This window comes from Cydia amplana, chromosome 1 (assembly GCF_948474715.1).
Source record: "Cydia amplana chromosome 1, ilCydAmpl1.1, whole genome shotgun sequence".
Classification (NCBI taxonomy): domain Eukaryota; kingdom Metazoa; phylum Arthropoda; class Insecta; order Lepidoptera; family Tortricidae; genus Cydia; species Cydia amplana.
Window position 1 is genome coordinate 12,618,053 of NC_086069.1, and position 15,931 is coordinate 12,633,983.

General features: G+C 37.5%; 2 protein-coding genes across 3 annotated transcripts in view; one reads left to right on the forward strand and one right to left on the reverse strand.

The window, feature by feature from the left end:
* The window catches only part of LOC134647925 (fibroblast growth factor receptor homolog 1-like), an 82,791-nt gene that overhangs the window by 15,186 nt on the left and 51,674 nt on the right, over positions 1–15,931 (forward strand). The window lies entirely within an intron of this gene.
* Positions 796–2,678, reverse strand: LOC134653611 (uncharacterized). The gene is made up of 2 exons (XM_063509011.1): positions 2,528–2,678; positions 796–1,994 (listed from the first exon to the last, which is right to left on the reverse strand). Exons 1-2 carry the CDS (start codon positions 2,676–2,678, stop codon positions 796–798), a joined length of 1,350 nt encoding a protein of 449 aa, XP_063365081.1.

Below are 15,931 nucleotides of genomic sequence, written 5' to 3' on the forward strand. Positions count from 1 at the left end.
GTTTTTCAGAAGGTAAGCTAAGTAGCAAACGACGCGAGTCGATAATCATTCCTAGGAATTTGCACGACGTCATAGGTGTAAGTATACTTTTCTCTTGATTGATAATAAATCCTAACGAAATTAGTAATTGTGTTGTTAATCTTATGTTTTCTAGACATTGTTCGTAACTTTGACCGAAAAGTAACCAATCATCGAGATAGAGAGTAGAGAGGAGGCCTGCGGAACGTAGTAGTTTAACAATAGGTTTTGTGATTTTGGTGAAAACATAAGGCGCAGTGTTGAGGCCGAACGGTAAAACGTTGAACTCGTACATTTTATTATCATAGATAAAACGAAGGTATTTTCTTGATTCCTCGTGAATTTTAATTAGAAAATACGCGTCCTTCAAATCTAGCGTAGCCATAAAGCAATCTGGAGTCAAAAGCTTAACCGCTGTTCGCAAGTCCTCGAGCTTGAAATGGTCAGTTTTTATAAATTTATTTAACTGTTTTAGATTGAGTATGAAACGCATTTTTCCGTTCGGCTTCGGCACAAGAAAAATACTGGACACAAATTGGCCATCGCAAGGATTACACTCGGATATAGCACCTACTTGTAAAAGATTATTAATGGCATCTACAAAATGTGACCTCTCTACATCAGAATATTTTGGCGCTGAGGGCAAAGACTGTTGAACTACAGAGCTTATGAATTTGATTTTATAGCCAGCTATCCATGAAAGTATGGTGCGGTCACTAGTAATAAGCGCCCACTGTCTTTGAAACTGTGATAAACGGCCGGCATACTTAACTGTGTCTAGTAGTAGTGGTGGCGCGGCGGGGGCTGGTGCGCGTACGACGGCCTGTAGTAGCGCGCGGGCGGCGCCGGGGGTGGCGGGGGTGGCGGCGCGCGGGGAGCAGGCGCGCGGCCCCTCGGGATCGGGGCCGGTGGCAGCGGCGGGCCCGGCGGCGGCCTGCGCGGCGCTGGGCCTCGACGGTTTAAAGGCCGCGATACACTGGATCTCACCCGCCTGTATTGCGCTACGGGCTGCTTAGGAGCAGGAGCTTTTATCTCTCCGCCGGATTTAATCATGGCTTTCGCTGATTTAAGCGTTTCCGTCAAGTCTTCGCCAAATAGGCAAGTGTCTATCTTGGTATTCGCCAGATGGTCTTTGAGATCTTTTTTCAATGAAAAAAGTATAAAATTGCGTCTGGTTACGCTGTCTGCGTATTGTAAGTCGCACAAAATACGACCGAGGTCTATAAGTTTTTGTAAGAGGTCGTTATTTTTCTCTTTCGAATTTAATTGCGATGTAATTATTTCACTAAGACATGATATTGCGCAAGCCATTTCCTTTTGCTTGGACTCAATGCCTTTGTCTCGTTTAGCAAAATTTTCTGAGATGGCAGCTTTGATCTCAGGGTTTAATTTTGGCGCGCCTATTTTAACGCAATTAGCAGGGATTAGGTATTTACTAAGGAGGTCTTTACGGGTTTCTTTAGTTATACCTTCTATGACAACATGTGTAAAACGGGTAGCTATTTCTGCACGTACCTCTTTTCCATATATTGTGGCCGACGAGGGGTCATCTCCCAGAATTTGTAATACATCATCGTCCAAATCGATTGTGTCAGCGACCTTATTATCGTCGGCCTGCTCAACAGTGGACGTGCTTGTGCCTGGTATGGCAACTGCGCTTGCGCCGGCTACGGCGCTGGAGCTGGTGCCGGCTATGGCGCTGGAGCTGGTGCCGGCTATGGCGCTGGAGCTCGTGCCGGGTACGGCATTGTCGCTAGTATTTGTCACGGTCTGTGTAGCGTTTTGCTGAGCCTCAGTAGGCTTTATCAAATTTCCAACAGAATTCTGAGATTCCTCGATAGGACAATTATCGGCCTCAATAGGGTCTTCCTGACACTCAGCGCCATTATATTGGTCATTCTGACTGTATGGATCGTAGTTCAGTTCATAATCCGGGTATTCCGGAAACCAATCGTCTGGTCGTAAAACCGGTGATTCTGAGAACAAAAAGCAATCCTTAGTTTGCTTTTATATTTATACTCGTTTATTTAAATAAAAAATGGATTAAACAAGAATATCTTCAAGACTATATTTAAGGTAAATATACTGTAATTACTATAGTCTATATATGACTTTATTTTTTACTTATAAAACTGAAATACATTATTACTGAGTAATATTCTAATCGTCTGAACTGAACCAGATAACGCAAGTTATCCTATCTTGAAGTTAGGTAACAATTCCCAATGAATTGTACGCCAACCGTCATAACATGCGTCGACTTAGCCCCAACGGCTAATCGGAGTGCATTGATATACTGTACAAGTATGAACTCGTTCTGTGGTTCTATACAGTCAATAGTTACGTATCATTTAGTTAGGTATCAGTCCCCAATAAACTGACCGCCAACCGATACAAATTGCGCCTTGATTTATCCCCAATGGATAAATCTGAGTGCACGTATATTTACCTAGGTTTAATAACCTTGGTCCTTTTAAAATATGCAAAAGCGAAAATAAAAAAGACTTACCCGTATCTTGTGGCATCAATTCCTCATTGGAACCACTGTGTGACGAAGCACTTTCACTATTATGTCGTAATTTACGTTTTAATTTTCGAACTTTATGCAGTAGATGATCAATGTCATCTTCGTATTTCTTAGCACGTTTACGTTTCGGCATTGTGCGAGAATCCACGAACAAGAAACTTAGTTAAGTTTTTAAGAAGTGACTTGAGTGGTCGAGCACTAGAAAGCGTATGAACGGACGGAGCGATGGAAGCCGGGAAGTGGAATGTAGGCATACCCACTTATTAAAAAATAAAAATTTAAAAATAACTCCAAACTAAGTGCAGAGTGGTGACACCTACCGGCGTAACTACATGTATATATATATCTTCAGTTACTAATCTCGAGGACGAGGCGCGAAGTATAATTGCGTTGAATGCGCTGTTTGCGGTACTAGGTGGCCTAAACGGGATCTTAAGAAGATAAGGGACTTGGGGAATAAAAATGAAAAATAAATTATACTCAAATGCAGAGTTATGTTATGGCCATCTCTCCTGTAATGGTATGATCATCACTCCCGGATACCTCGGGAGAGATGGCCAATTGTAAATTTTTTTGGATACATTTTTTCAAGCTGTTCGCACTAGAAATATTTTATTGTTTCTTTCATTTTCGAAAGTCAATTAATCAAAGTTTATGAAGAAGTAAATATTTCTTTAATTACATGTAAACTTATTTTTTTATCGAGTCCTAAAAAAACTATGGCCAACTACCTCGGAATTACCCTCCATAAAATAGATACTCGTAGGTACTCGTATGTCCGTGGGTATACTTTAGGATACAGTTTTTTCTGTATTCTACTTTTACACAATTACACAAAGGTTTTTTTCTTTTTTTAGAGCCCATTGTGACTAACATACTACTCATGTTAATTTTGATTGTTTAAAGGCAGAACAAGCTTCCTACAAGACATCGATAAAGGCATGGTCACTAAAACCAAAAATGTTGAAAAACGTTTCAAAGAGCGCTTCAAAAGTAAAGGGTCTTAAGTTGAACAAAGACAATATTCTTGGTTACAACATTAAAACTGCTGATTTAAGTCCAATTTTAAACGTTTTACTGTTTAAATAGGTCGTTTACTTTATAAGTGACTGGGGGTGACCACACGTCACGATGTAACTCAATGCATTTAAACGTGCATCACGATGGCATTAAATTAGGGACAGTAATGTCTCTAAATCTCTCTTTAATGGACTTTTCCGGATTTTATGGACAAAGGGGTTGCCTTGTTTAGAATTTTATGACTGTGAGAACGCGATGTTTTTTTCCTATTTAGGTACTAATAGTGAAGCACAGAAGAGATACATTAAAAGATTATCATGATAGTCATTGTGATGCGAAATAAAAGCAGATCTGTGTAAATAGTAAGAATTATTAATGGGCAACACGAAAATTCATCGACAAGTGAATTCCTGAACTTTGCCTTATTAAATAAATTGTTCTGAACAACAACCGTCAAACTAATTCAATGAGACACAACCACGATTGCCTCAAATCACATGAGTGCCACCATTATCTTCGATTGTCCAACGACCGTAAATATTAAGACGCGCAATACGGACCGGACACGTCCATATATCTCACGCTAAATTTAACCTTGTCATCTAAGGCATAAAATTGAATTTAGTTTGATTTTATATAGACTGAGAAAACCTTTAGGTGAGTTACGTCACAAGCCATATGTAACCTTGTCACTTAAAAGTTAAAGTGCATTTTTGAAGAAACTGGTCGTAGCGGAGAGTGTCGTTTGGAGTCCGAATCGTGGATGAGACGCAATAAATTTCAATTAATTCTGTCGACAGTCGCACGGCATTGTCTTTAGACGTGGCTGAGATTAAGCTAGTCTTATGGAGGTACACTGAGAACCGACTTTGTTGCATGTTCAAACATAACATAAAGTAGGTAGGTATACTTAAAGGACTAAACAGTGAAATAAAAAAACTTAACACAATTTCATAGCTACTGTACAGTTGCAATTAAGAAATAATATTAGTTTCCCACAGATAAACATAAACTTACGTAATTAAGTGTATGAAAATAATTAAGATGATATTATTAGTTTTTGGTTATAAATACCCCATATTATGTCAGAAGAGTTTCACAATTAAAAACAAATACCTACCGATCGATTGCGATGCCTACATAAATCTGTTTATAATTATGTATATTTATATATTTTATATACACCATATAATTTTTAACACAAGTTTCTAAGACACCTGTAGAACACTAAATACTAGGTATCCCAAATTTCCAATTTATGTTATAGATTGGTTATGAGTAGAATCTAAATACTGGTAGGTCCAGAACACTTTGTAATGTTTAAAAGCGAGGATGACAAGACGTTTGTCCCCTGCCCCGACGCTGTAGATTAAGAGTAGTGACTTACAAATACTTGTGACATGAATAGAGTCGCAATGTTGTTATTAGAGGTATCTTTAAAAACATTAATGAGGGTGTAGTAATAATAAAAACAGTAAAATATTTGCAATTAATTTAAATATAGTCAGTGCAAAAGAATACAATTTGAAAAAAAAAAATGTTTCTAACAAAGTCAGTTTTTTTTAATGAAAAAAAAAAAACAAATGAACACAAACGATGGTTAAATAAAATCATACACTTTAAAGGTTTAATCTTAAAATTGCATTACTTATTTCTGAAATATGATTGATTACGATTTAAATTATATGTAGTAGGTAAGCACCTATATAGGTAAACAATATAAGGATGAAATGAATATAATAATTTAGGTAGGTATGGCAAGGTCGCCTCGTACGACACCCTTATCCCATGTGAGGGTTGGCGTTATCCTAAAGCCGGCCACCACACGGAAAACGAAGCAAAAAGCTGTTTCGTTACAGGGGAGATGGACCTCTTAGCATTGGCTTGCAATCCATCTAGGAAAAGGATACTCTAAATCCCGTTATGGAGTTACCGTAAGGCGCGAGTAGGGTCCAACCTGAAATAAGCGGCAGATTCCTGCAGCCGACCTGCCTCCACACGTATTGGCTCGCCTTTCCTGTGGGTTAAGACAGTGAAGCCGAGAGGGTAATGCCGGTGCTGGGCATCCCTGCGTTTCCTTAATTCCGTCCCAGGCGGTGTTAAGTCTGGAGAGGTCATTGTCTCTCCGATTTGCACCATAAATCGTCTGCAATAGACGCAAAGGCCAATTGATATGGCAAGGTATCAAATGTAAAAAAATAGGTAAGCAATGGATTTTGGAAACTATTTACAATATAAAAATTCGTGCACCTGAAATATTATAATGATAAAATATATTCAGCTAGATGAGGAGATTCATGAAAACTCTATGCCTCCTATGTTCCTCTAAAACATTAAACCGTGCGCCGTGAATGGAGCTCATTGTGCGTGCACTTGTACCGTCTGGTTACAAGTGTCCTGCAGTGAAATGTCATTGTGTCAAGGCGCCATTGTGATCCTTGTGACCTTTTTGACAAGTCCTGGCTAGGCTTGGTATCCTGCTGATGCTCGAAAGACGATAAAAAGTGGAAAAAATTACCTACGACAAATAAGTGCCAACCTTCCAAACTTATATCCACTTATTTGTACTAAATGGTTTAGTATAAATAAGGAGTCAAGTTTTTTGTATTTTATTATCATCAGCTTTGTGAGGCCTAGGCCATTTTAGCGATAACAGCCCATTTCCATTACCGCGCGTAGAGAAGTCCGGCGCATTGACGGTCAAGTGCAAATGTACATAATATCAAAATCGGCGGCGAATGCGGCAGCTCTGACCAATCTGACCGTTTCACCCAATGAAATTGAAGGACGCAAATATGAAATTGAAGGACATTAGTTCGCCGATTCCGCTATAAAATTCTGTATATGTATTTATGTGGTGGACGCTAGATGAAGTTGAAGCCAATATACTTGGTCAACCAGATCTTGACAGTAGAAAAAGGCGGCAAATTTGAAAAATGTAGGCGCGAAGGGATATCGTCCCATAGAAAATTTGAATTTCGCGCCTTTTTTTACTGACAAGTTTTGGTTGACCAGCTATAACTTATTTTGCTGATCAAATTGTCAATGTGTATGCCTTTATATTTATACAAAGGTGTTCGTCACGTTACGTTGTCGAATGGAATTTACACTTGAGGTACGGAGAGTGCACTTACGCTTAAGACTTTTACTTGCTTGAGATTGGAATAACACAGCCCTTGGAGTAGTCGCCGATGCTGCTTAACAGACGGTTTTTCAGACGCCAGTGCCCCAATGAGCTTAGAACACGATTTATACCCACAAGCTTAGAAAAATAAATTTTATATGATATGAGTTACTGAGTTAGGTACAGGCATCAAGGCCTAGTTTGATATGTACTTCTGTAGATGTATTTAGAAGTTTATTTACAGAAGTATACTTATACAAAACAACTTCGTTGACTGTTTACTTGAGTGTATAGGTAATCACATATCACACCTGTCTCCAACATTTAAACATTCGCTAAACAGTTCTAATAATGGCAGACGTTTCCTCTCCATTGTTCAGAATAACGTCTGTCAAGACAGTCAAAAACGACCGAGGAGCAAGTCAACGACTTGGGCCGGAAGCTTCGATAATATTCCACCGGCTACCACGAATATAGATGATTGGTTGAAACACAATATAAGTATCGCAAACAGAGTTTTAACTCGAAAGGACATCAATGCGCATACATATATTTAACCTGTACTACTGTAGTGCCTCAACAAAGTATGTCAAAGTGCTTAGTCTGGCTGGAGAAATTGTACACTTAGATTCACATTTACAGTATTTACAAACCAAGCTGACGACCGGGGGCATATTGTTATCTCTTTCACTCTTACTGCAAACATGCAAGTGTGAATGACAAGTCTTAAATACGACCCCGGTTCTTAGTTTGGTATAAGTACCTACGGATAGTACGAGTATAGTCTCCGCGAGGAAATTGGGTATCTCTACATCATCATATCAATTTTACTAATTATAGATAATCCAAAGCTAGAAACTTTATTAGATCATCATTATTTCAACAATTAATTGCATTGTCATTGCATACGGATTAATTTTCAACTAATTACCTATCCACTCTGGTCTCTAATAGTGATAGCGTTTTTGTAAGAGTTAAAATACTGGTTAAATAAATACATTGTGACCAAAGACCCTCTCTCCCGTCCTGGCGGAGCGTCCACCATAGACCAGCGCATGCGCGTCACGTACAAGGAAGCGGAGATGGTATATAGCTAGAAATATTAATCGGATTTGATGGGAAAAATTTAGTAGCCTCTGATGTTAATGGACGTGTATGCAAATGAAGCTGGCGAGGAACTAATATTTATTCGTGATCATAATTCAATAAAGATGTCGCCAATGGGTTGCGAACCATAGTTTGGGAAATGCTGCTTTGGATCTTATAGAGACAGACAAACAAAAAATAGTTCTACAAAGTTAAGTATAATGGAGTACACTCTCTGGTTCCGACTTCCATCTGCCAAAACAAGACATTTTCTTTTCATGTGTGTAGCCTTATCTAGGCAGGTACTCCTTATCAACCAATCAAAAGTCGAGGCGGAGTACAACTTGTACATAAATATTTAAACTGAACGTCCTATTATACAGTTAAAAAATATAGCAAATTGTCCATTTAGTGGCAAAATAACAAAAATTATAGGTAGGTATATTTATGACCATAAATACCATCGTGAACATAACTATGCTATGAAAGGACAATAAACAACTCGGATAACAATGGTAAACAAAACGGCCATGTCGATTTTATGCAATACATTCACATCTCTAGTATTTTTGCTGTTCATTTCTCCGTTTGAAATTGGACTTTAATTGCAAATACACAACGTTGAAATTAATGTGAGAGAGCTGCGTCAATCATCCTGCTGTAAATAAACCGACATTGTTAAATAGTAATCAAATGACGTTTTGCATGTAAATGGGTAAAATATTGCCGACGGCATCGCCCGCGGTTTTTACTTCTTATTTAGTAGGTGTTTACAAAATGTAAAGTCGTGATTTCTGTCTTGATTTGAATACACCTCCACAGCCCCGATTATGTTTATTTCGAAAAATTGATATTTGATTGTTGAATTCATAATCAAAAATACAAGTATTTGGACAAGGTAATAAAAATATTTAATAAGCACTACCGTCGCGTAGCCCGGGCTATTTAAAATAAAACTAATAATTGGATTATTTGGAACTACCCATTAAGGAAATAAATTGGCTTTAGGAAAGACCGAACTTTTTACAGGTACCTAGGTACTATGACAATAGGCAGGTACCTAATTAGAACAAGAATTTTATACAGATTTCAAATAATCGTTCCAACTATTAGAATCACTAAAGTTTGACCTATAACATGTGAAACTTAAATCCCCACAATGACTCAGAAACTCGAATTAACTTTTATTTTGTTCATAAATACAAAAGCGTTGGTTATACCTTTGTATAGCCTGACCAGTAATATATGATAATTGTCAAGAGGGCGCTGTTATTCTCATGTATAGGGTGACAATTCAGTGTAGTATGAAAAAATTAGTTCCAGTGAAATTCCGCAACATGGCGCACCCTCAATAGATCCTGGTTCACCTATAGTTACTTGTACAAGTCACAAGTGGTAGGCTGTAAAAAGCTGTAAGGCTATAGGTAAGTACTATTCCTTCCAAAACGATGGCCAGCAGTGCCGGATTTAGACATTTGCCGCCCGTAGGCTATGCAGATTTGCCGCCCCTATCCACCTCGCTTATAGCTTTTTAAAGTACTTTCCAATCAGAGGCCTTTAATTTTATAGTACAACACACCATAGCCATATTAAAATGCATATAAGGTGACTGGCTCGGCGGCTGGGTTTTGGCCACCGAGTGTCACTGTCAAGGTGCGGCATTGGCAGTCATGCTAGATATAGCTAAGGCGTTCGGTTAGGTTTGGCATCGAGGTCTGTTCGAGGGACTATGTTATACAAATGGATCGCTAGCTTTTAGTCCGGTAGACGCATATGAGCCGTAGGAGACGGAAGCTGCTCCGATAGTGTGGACATTACCGCTGGCGTTCCGTTAGGTTCTGTGCTATCCCCAACGATGTTATTGCTGCATATCATTGATAATCATTGCTATACAGACGACAGTATTAGGGATGCGTATTACACAGGCCGTGCCAATATCCCTGGCTCTGTGGTGCTCGAAAGTCATGAAAAGCTAGTATCTTATATCGAAGCACTCTATCCTGAGTTTCGGCATGGGATCGGAAAAATTAGTTCAGATTCAATACCACGAAGACACAAGAATCGCCGACCATCTCAAACTAACAAGCGATAAGTACGTAGATAGAAAAAATGTAAAGTGGGGGATGGGTCACAAAGAATGTACCTAAATGAAAACGCGAGCGCAGCGAGCGCGAAATTTTTTCAGTAAAAATAACGCAATTTGATAGAAAATAGTACATTTTAGGGTTCCGTACTTCAAAAGGAAAAAAACGGAAACCATATAGGATCACTTTGTTGTCCGTCCGGCCGTCATCTGTCTCAATGTAAAGGTCTTGACATGACAGAGGGCGACAAAATCGACAAATAATACTTGTTATTTAAATTTTACAAAAAAATAGGGACCGGCATATTTCTGGTCGACCCTATCTGGAAAGCAAATAAAATACTTTTTTTTTTACCCAAAATTGCCGCCCCCTAAAATCGGCCGCCCTAGGCTTCAGCCTACTCAGCCTAGTGGTAAATCCGGCACTGATGGCCAGTTGTGTTTGTGCACTCAAGCCAGCAGGAATCGGGTTTTATGGACGCCTTGCCTAGTAGGTTATTTGTTGTCCTGAATCATCTTCCTCGCGTTGTCCCGGCATTTTGCCACGGCTCATGGGAGCCTGAGGTCCGCTTGACAAGTAATCCCAGGAATTGGCGTGGGCACTAGTTTTTACGAAAGCGACTGCCATCTGACCTTGCAACCCAGAGGGTAAATTAGGCCTTATTGGGATTAGTCCGGTTTCCTCACGATGTTTTCCTTCACCGAAAAGCGACTGGTAAATATCAAATGATATTTCGTACATAAGTTCCGAAAAACTCATTAAATTGGTACGAGCCGGGGTTTGAACCCGGGACCTCCGAATTACAAGTCACGTGTGACTCTTACTGCTAGGCCACCAGCGCTTTATTTGTTGTCCTGAATACCTAAGCCAAAATATATGTACATACATACGATACGTAGGTATGTCACATAGTACGTACACCGTTAACATGCCGTAAACGCGCTGTTTGAATAATCAATCACATTAATGAAACAATTAGCTCCTTGTGGCTGAGTCCTTGTCGAGATGGCTAATGTCACCTTCAATACACTCAAGTTCTGCAATTACATATAAACATTGTATTAAATATATCTGAGCCCCCCCCCCCCGTATCAACTTTCAACTCTATAATTGTACCCAAGTACTAACCTAATTTTAAGCGAGCCAAATTTTATCCAAATATATATTAAGTAATATAAACTTAAAGGTCCTAAAGTAGATTTGCCTTGTTACTGTTGTTGTGTTGTTGTTGGTTTTGGGTCTTGTCCTTATTTATTTAGAGTCTGTTGAGTAAACACTTAGTAAAACACAGATATTGTAAGTAGGTAATACTAACTCATGCTTTTGGCAGGTATTATACTTAAGTAGCTATAAAATCAGCAGGATCAAAACAAAGTTTATATCTTGGATTATCATAATTATGATCATTCTGATTAAAACATAATACAAGTTTAACGATCCACATGACCATATTTTTAATAGGCAAGTCGGCTAAGCAGTAGTTAATTAAAAAAACCAATAAATTCCGATTCAAAACAAACACCAATTAATAATTAATAACCAACCAATCAAGATATTCCCCGAAGTTTGCTGCAACACATTGTAACGGTTTATTTTTACATTTCGTCGCTATTACTAAACACACACAGTATTTCTTGAATTTCTCCGTGTGTTAAACAACTTTAGACATAATCTACGGCAAATAAGATCGAAAATGCTTAAATTTAACATTTTCTAACTTGATGCACTCTAGTTTCGAAAGTAGGATTCGGTGTCCTATTCTGTAAAGCACCCGACTCACAAGAAACCATTGTCACGACAAGCTTGAGGAATTCGATATTAACGACCAGGGAATGCTAATGTCTGCTTGTCGCGTGAAATCGGCTCGTTTGTACACTGTTCCCGTTGTACTTTACATTTGGAGAGGTTACTGGGTTCGTTTACGTTAATTTATAGCGATTAACTACAATAGGGCTTTGTTTAGCCTTTGCAAGTCTAACAAATACCAGACATCACTTAAACTCAGTACCTAATAAGATAAGATATGTCTAAAGGATTTGGATAGCTCGCCTCTAAATTAACTGTGGGTGGCATTTAAACCAAGTGGCACACGCTACTGTTGGTTATTAATTATTATATTATGATTTTGCGCCAAAGTAAAGTAATCCTCTAACGAAAGCTACCTTTGTATTGTGGCATCAGATGTTTGATTTAAACATACCTAAAATAAGAACGGCACGTGCACAAATGTATGCAAACAAATTTTCTTGATACATGAGTTTGATTATCTTCACTATATGCACATAATTTTTTACCACCCATGCCGTAGATAAGCGCTTCCCGAGGTGTCAACACCACACTTATTGTCTCCGAGATGTTATCTCTCGATTGTCATGCGACATTCGTGCTCGTGCTCACAAACACGAGGCGAATCGAGAATAGCCCCTTTTGGTTCCTAGAATTGCCTTGATTTAAAAATTGGCTATAAGTGTGTCCTACAATTTCTGTCTGAGTGTTCCGCGTCCAAAGAATATATTGATAATTATAGGTACTTACTTAAGGATTGACCTAAATCCAAACATACCTAATACCGAGTTAAATATTTATGGTATGTAACGCTTTAATAATAAACAATTTGCATTTGTTTGACAATGTCGTGCATAATAAAGATGTGTTTCTTTTATTTTTAAGTAAGAAACTAAAAATTAGCAATGCAGACCAGCTATCATGGTCGTCTTTTTATCACCTGTCATGCTATGCGTCACTTTCGCACTTACATATTTGTTAGAACGTGACAGCCATGGTGACAAATGATAAAGAGCCGGCCATCATAGCCCTACAGGTTGTCCCTTTTAAAGCGCAAAACCTGCTAGTTTATTCAGCGTAATGTTAGCTAACTCGGAATTCAGATATGTATGTTTTTACATATCATCATCAACCAAATAATCAATTAGTGTAGCCATGTTTTGTAACTAATAATTGAATATACTGAATTTTAATAATTATTTAGTTTGTGTTGATTTTTATTACTCAAACTTCAAACTTTTATTCTCCAGAATGCACGTAGTGCTTACATAAAACGGTTCCTATCACAAGTATTAGTAGGACCTAAACTGAACAAATTTATCAAAAACTTATTTAAAAAGCCAAACACATTTTTAGCATTTTCACAATAAAAAAGAAAACATATTTACAAAAACACAATAAGTTATTATCATGTCACGTAGGTTTTGGTTTTTCCGTAACACGACAGAACCCTAGAAAAACGGCGATGCCCGTAAAGAACTCCGCTGAGCGAGGACGAGCGCGGAATGAGTGATTTTGTCAACGATGGGTGTTGTTTGTTACACGAAAAAAAAAGAAAAAAAAAAGAAAAATGTTTATTTGTTAACAAAGAGGGTGCAGTTGTAAAGGTTGAAGTTCAACGTTCTTATATTTACCATTATTTTTAACAAGTTCTTAACGGTTTGACATTTTACTTTGTTACTTGCGACAAGAATCAGCCTCAGTGTTCTAGCTAGCTATACAAAGACTTGTAGGTATCTATTTGATGTATAGCAATGTGATTTAGGGCACAAAACCACAAATTTACCCTTGCAATGTTAACAATTTAAGTATCATGGTTAGTTACCTTATAATACATTATTGCGAAGGCCGACATCAAAAACAATTTTCCTCTTTTATTCACAAGTTTGTTTAACCCTCGTGCCTTGAAACCCTCGCAACGCTTAAGATTCCAAAATTTTGGAATTTTTCACTTGCTCGGGTATCAATGTTAGCACGAGGGGTTTAACAAAAACTTTGCCCCCTTGTAAAATAAATAACTGTTATCTAGGTATAATTACTAAACACACTTGACATGTCCTAAATAAACCATCCGCATATAATATTAGAATGTCATCAAAACATCCTTAAAGTTTGTGATTATGCTATTAGTAAAAGTGTACATACAACATTATTAAATAGTTCATCTGTGTTACTATTATGTTCAATATAAATCACTGTGTAAATGTATTACATATTATCAGCCAAACAAATGGTTAACCAAGTTATTATTTGTTAACTGGTTACTAACGATACCGAAACAACTGACAAGAATCAAGTTAATGTGAATTAGTAAATCGCTAAATAATAACGTATTTGTATTAAATAAGTGTAATCTATTAACCACCGTTTGTGGTACAGATGGTAAAGGTATTGGTTAAACATTCATAAAATTTTGCAAATGATCATGATGGAATGCCTTATCTAACGACTGAATGCAAATAATAAAGATACTTTCCCCAGTTTCTTATTTACTTTTTATTTATATTCTCATACAAATAGGCCAAGCGTGTTAACGAACATATTGAGTTTGTTTTAGGAATCCTAAATAATTTGCTATATTGTAACTATTAAAGCTTCTACTTTTAATGTGATGCCGCTGATGCCCCATATACATATTATATTTAACATTTATATGTAAAGATGCGTGTCAATACCTCTGCTGGCTGTGCACACCAGTTAACCAATCTAGCGTATTGCTTGGCCCACATACACCGCCCCTATTGTTTAGGCTAGTTTGGATCCCATTATGCTACTGGGAAGACATCATACACAGTGTAGGCAAAGTTCTACTTGAGGTTACACTGAGTTACCTACGTCAGAGAAAAGCAAGTTCATTTGCTGTCTCAAAATACTAGATACTAACAGGAACAGAACAGATGAATTGGCACCTATTTAAATTTGAGCATGACCCAGAAACTGTATGTATAAGTGACGTACTCAGTAGCATCTAAACTTTGATGATCGTGACGAATGGATACACGTGTTTTATATTTTGACATTAGACAAATTCAAATCAACATGAGTTAAAAATCAAACCACTCTCCACTTCCTAGCCTCGGCTATTAAAATGATAGATTATATTGGAGCAGAAGACCCCGTGGTTACCGAAATAAACATCTGACGGATATCCAAACGGAGCTTGCTTTTATTGCCGACATCACAGGCAGAAAGTATTTAATGTGACCGCAAGTCTAACCGATGAACGAATGAAAATATGTTTTTTTTGGAAAATATGGTTGAGGATAAAGTATGACCGTATCAGTATCAGACCGTACTAAAAATGCGAATCGTGCATGTGCCATTCCAATTAATGACTGCAATCAATTTTGGACAGTTTTTTAAATTACGATGAGCCTTATTGCATAATATCGGTATTATTTATAAGAAGGTCATAATGGATATCGAGACATATACGCATTTTTATATTTATATTTATTTAGATTTCATTAACGACTGGTAAATCTATGTATTATATTCTGATCATGACAGTTGTGCGCGAAAATGAAACCATCATTAGGCTATCGCTGATAGCCTAATCCATCGGTAAAATAGTACTTAATAACCAATGCTTATGGCTTGAAAACCCTTGACCAAACCGTCCTTTTAAGGTTAAACAAATCATAAAGAAAGCTTGATTGACTCATCCACAATTGATTACAGCTAATATTAGTCCGAACCACAACAGTTTTACTACGCTACGGGGAACCGATGGCTGAACAGACACTGCGGCGTAAACATTAGCTATATATAAAGATGCTAGCGCTAGCCAGGAATATTTCTCGTGAAATCTGGAATAATTTAGATTTTCACGTGAAAATTAGTCTTAGTCTTACTGCCTTAACCTGTGTTAAATTTTAATCGTATTTACTTACCTATACTTAAATTATTAAATTGAGCCATGTATACTTACCTAAATCTAATTTATTTGTACATTTTGTTATCCGGTATTTTTTTTAGATTTATTAAATATTTGATTAATGTCAATCTCTAAAACATCATAGGGTAAAACGTTCGAACCTGATTCTGACTATAGTTAGAGTCACGTTAGAGTACGCTTGGTACAATCAAAGAATTTAATTTCCGTACTATTTCGTACCTTGTCACAGTGACAATCGATATGACAGTCGCTAGGGACCTCGTACTATCATCACCGTGACAAAGTACGAAATGGTACTAAAATTAAATTATTTGACCATACCTAAATCTGAAAGCAGCATCACAGACATCATAGTACACGTGTTATATATTTAAAAGCTCATTTAATAA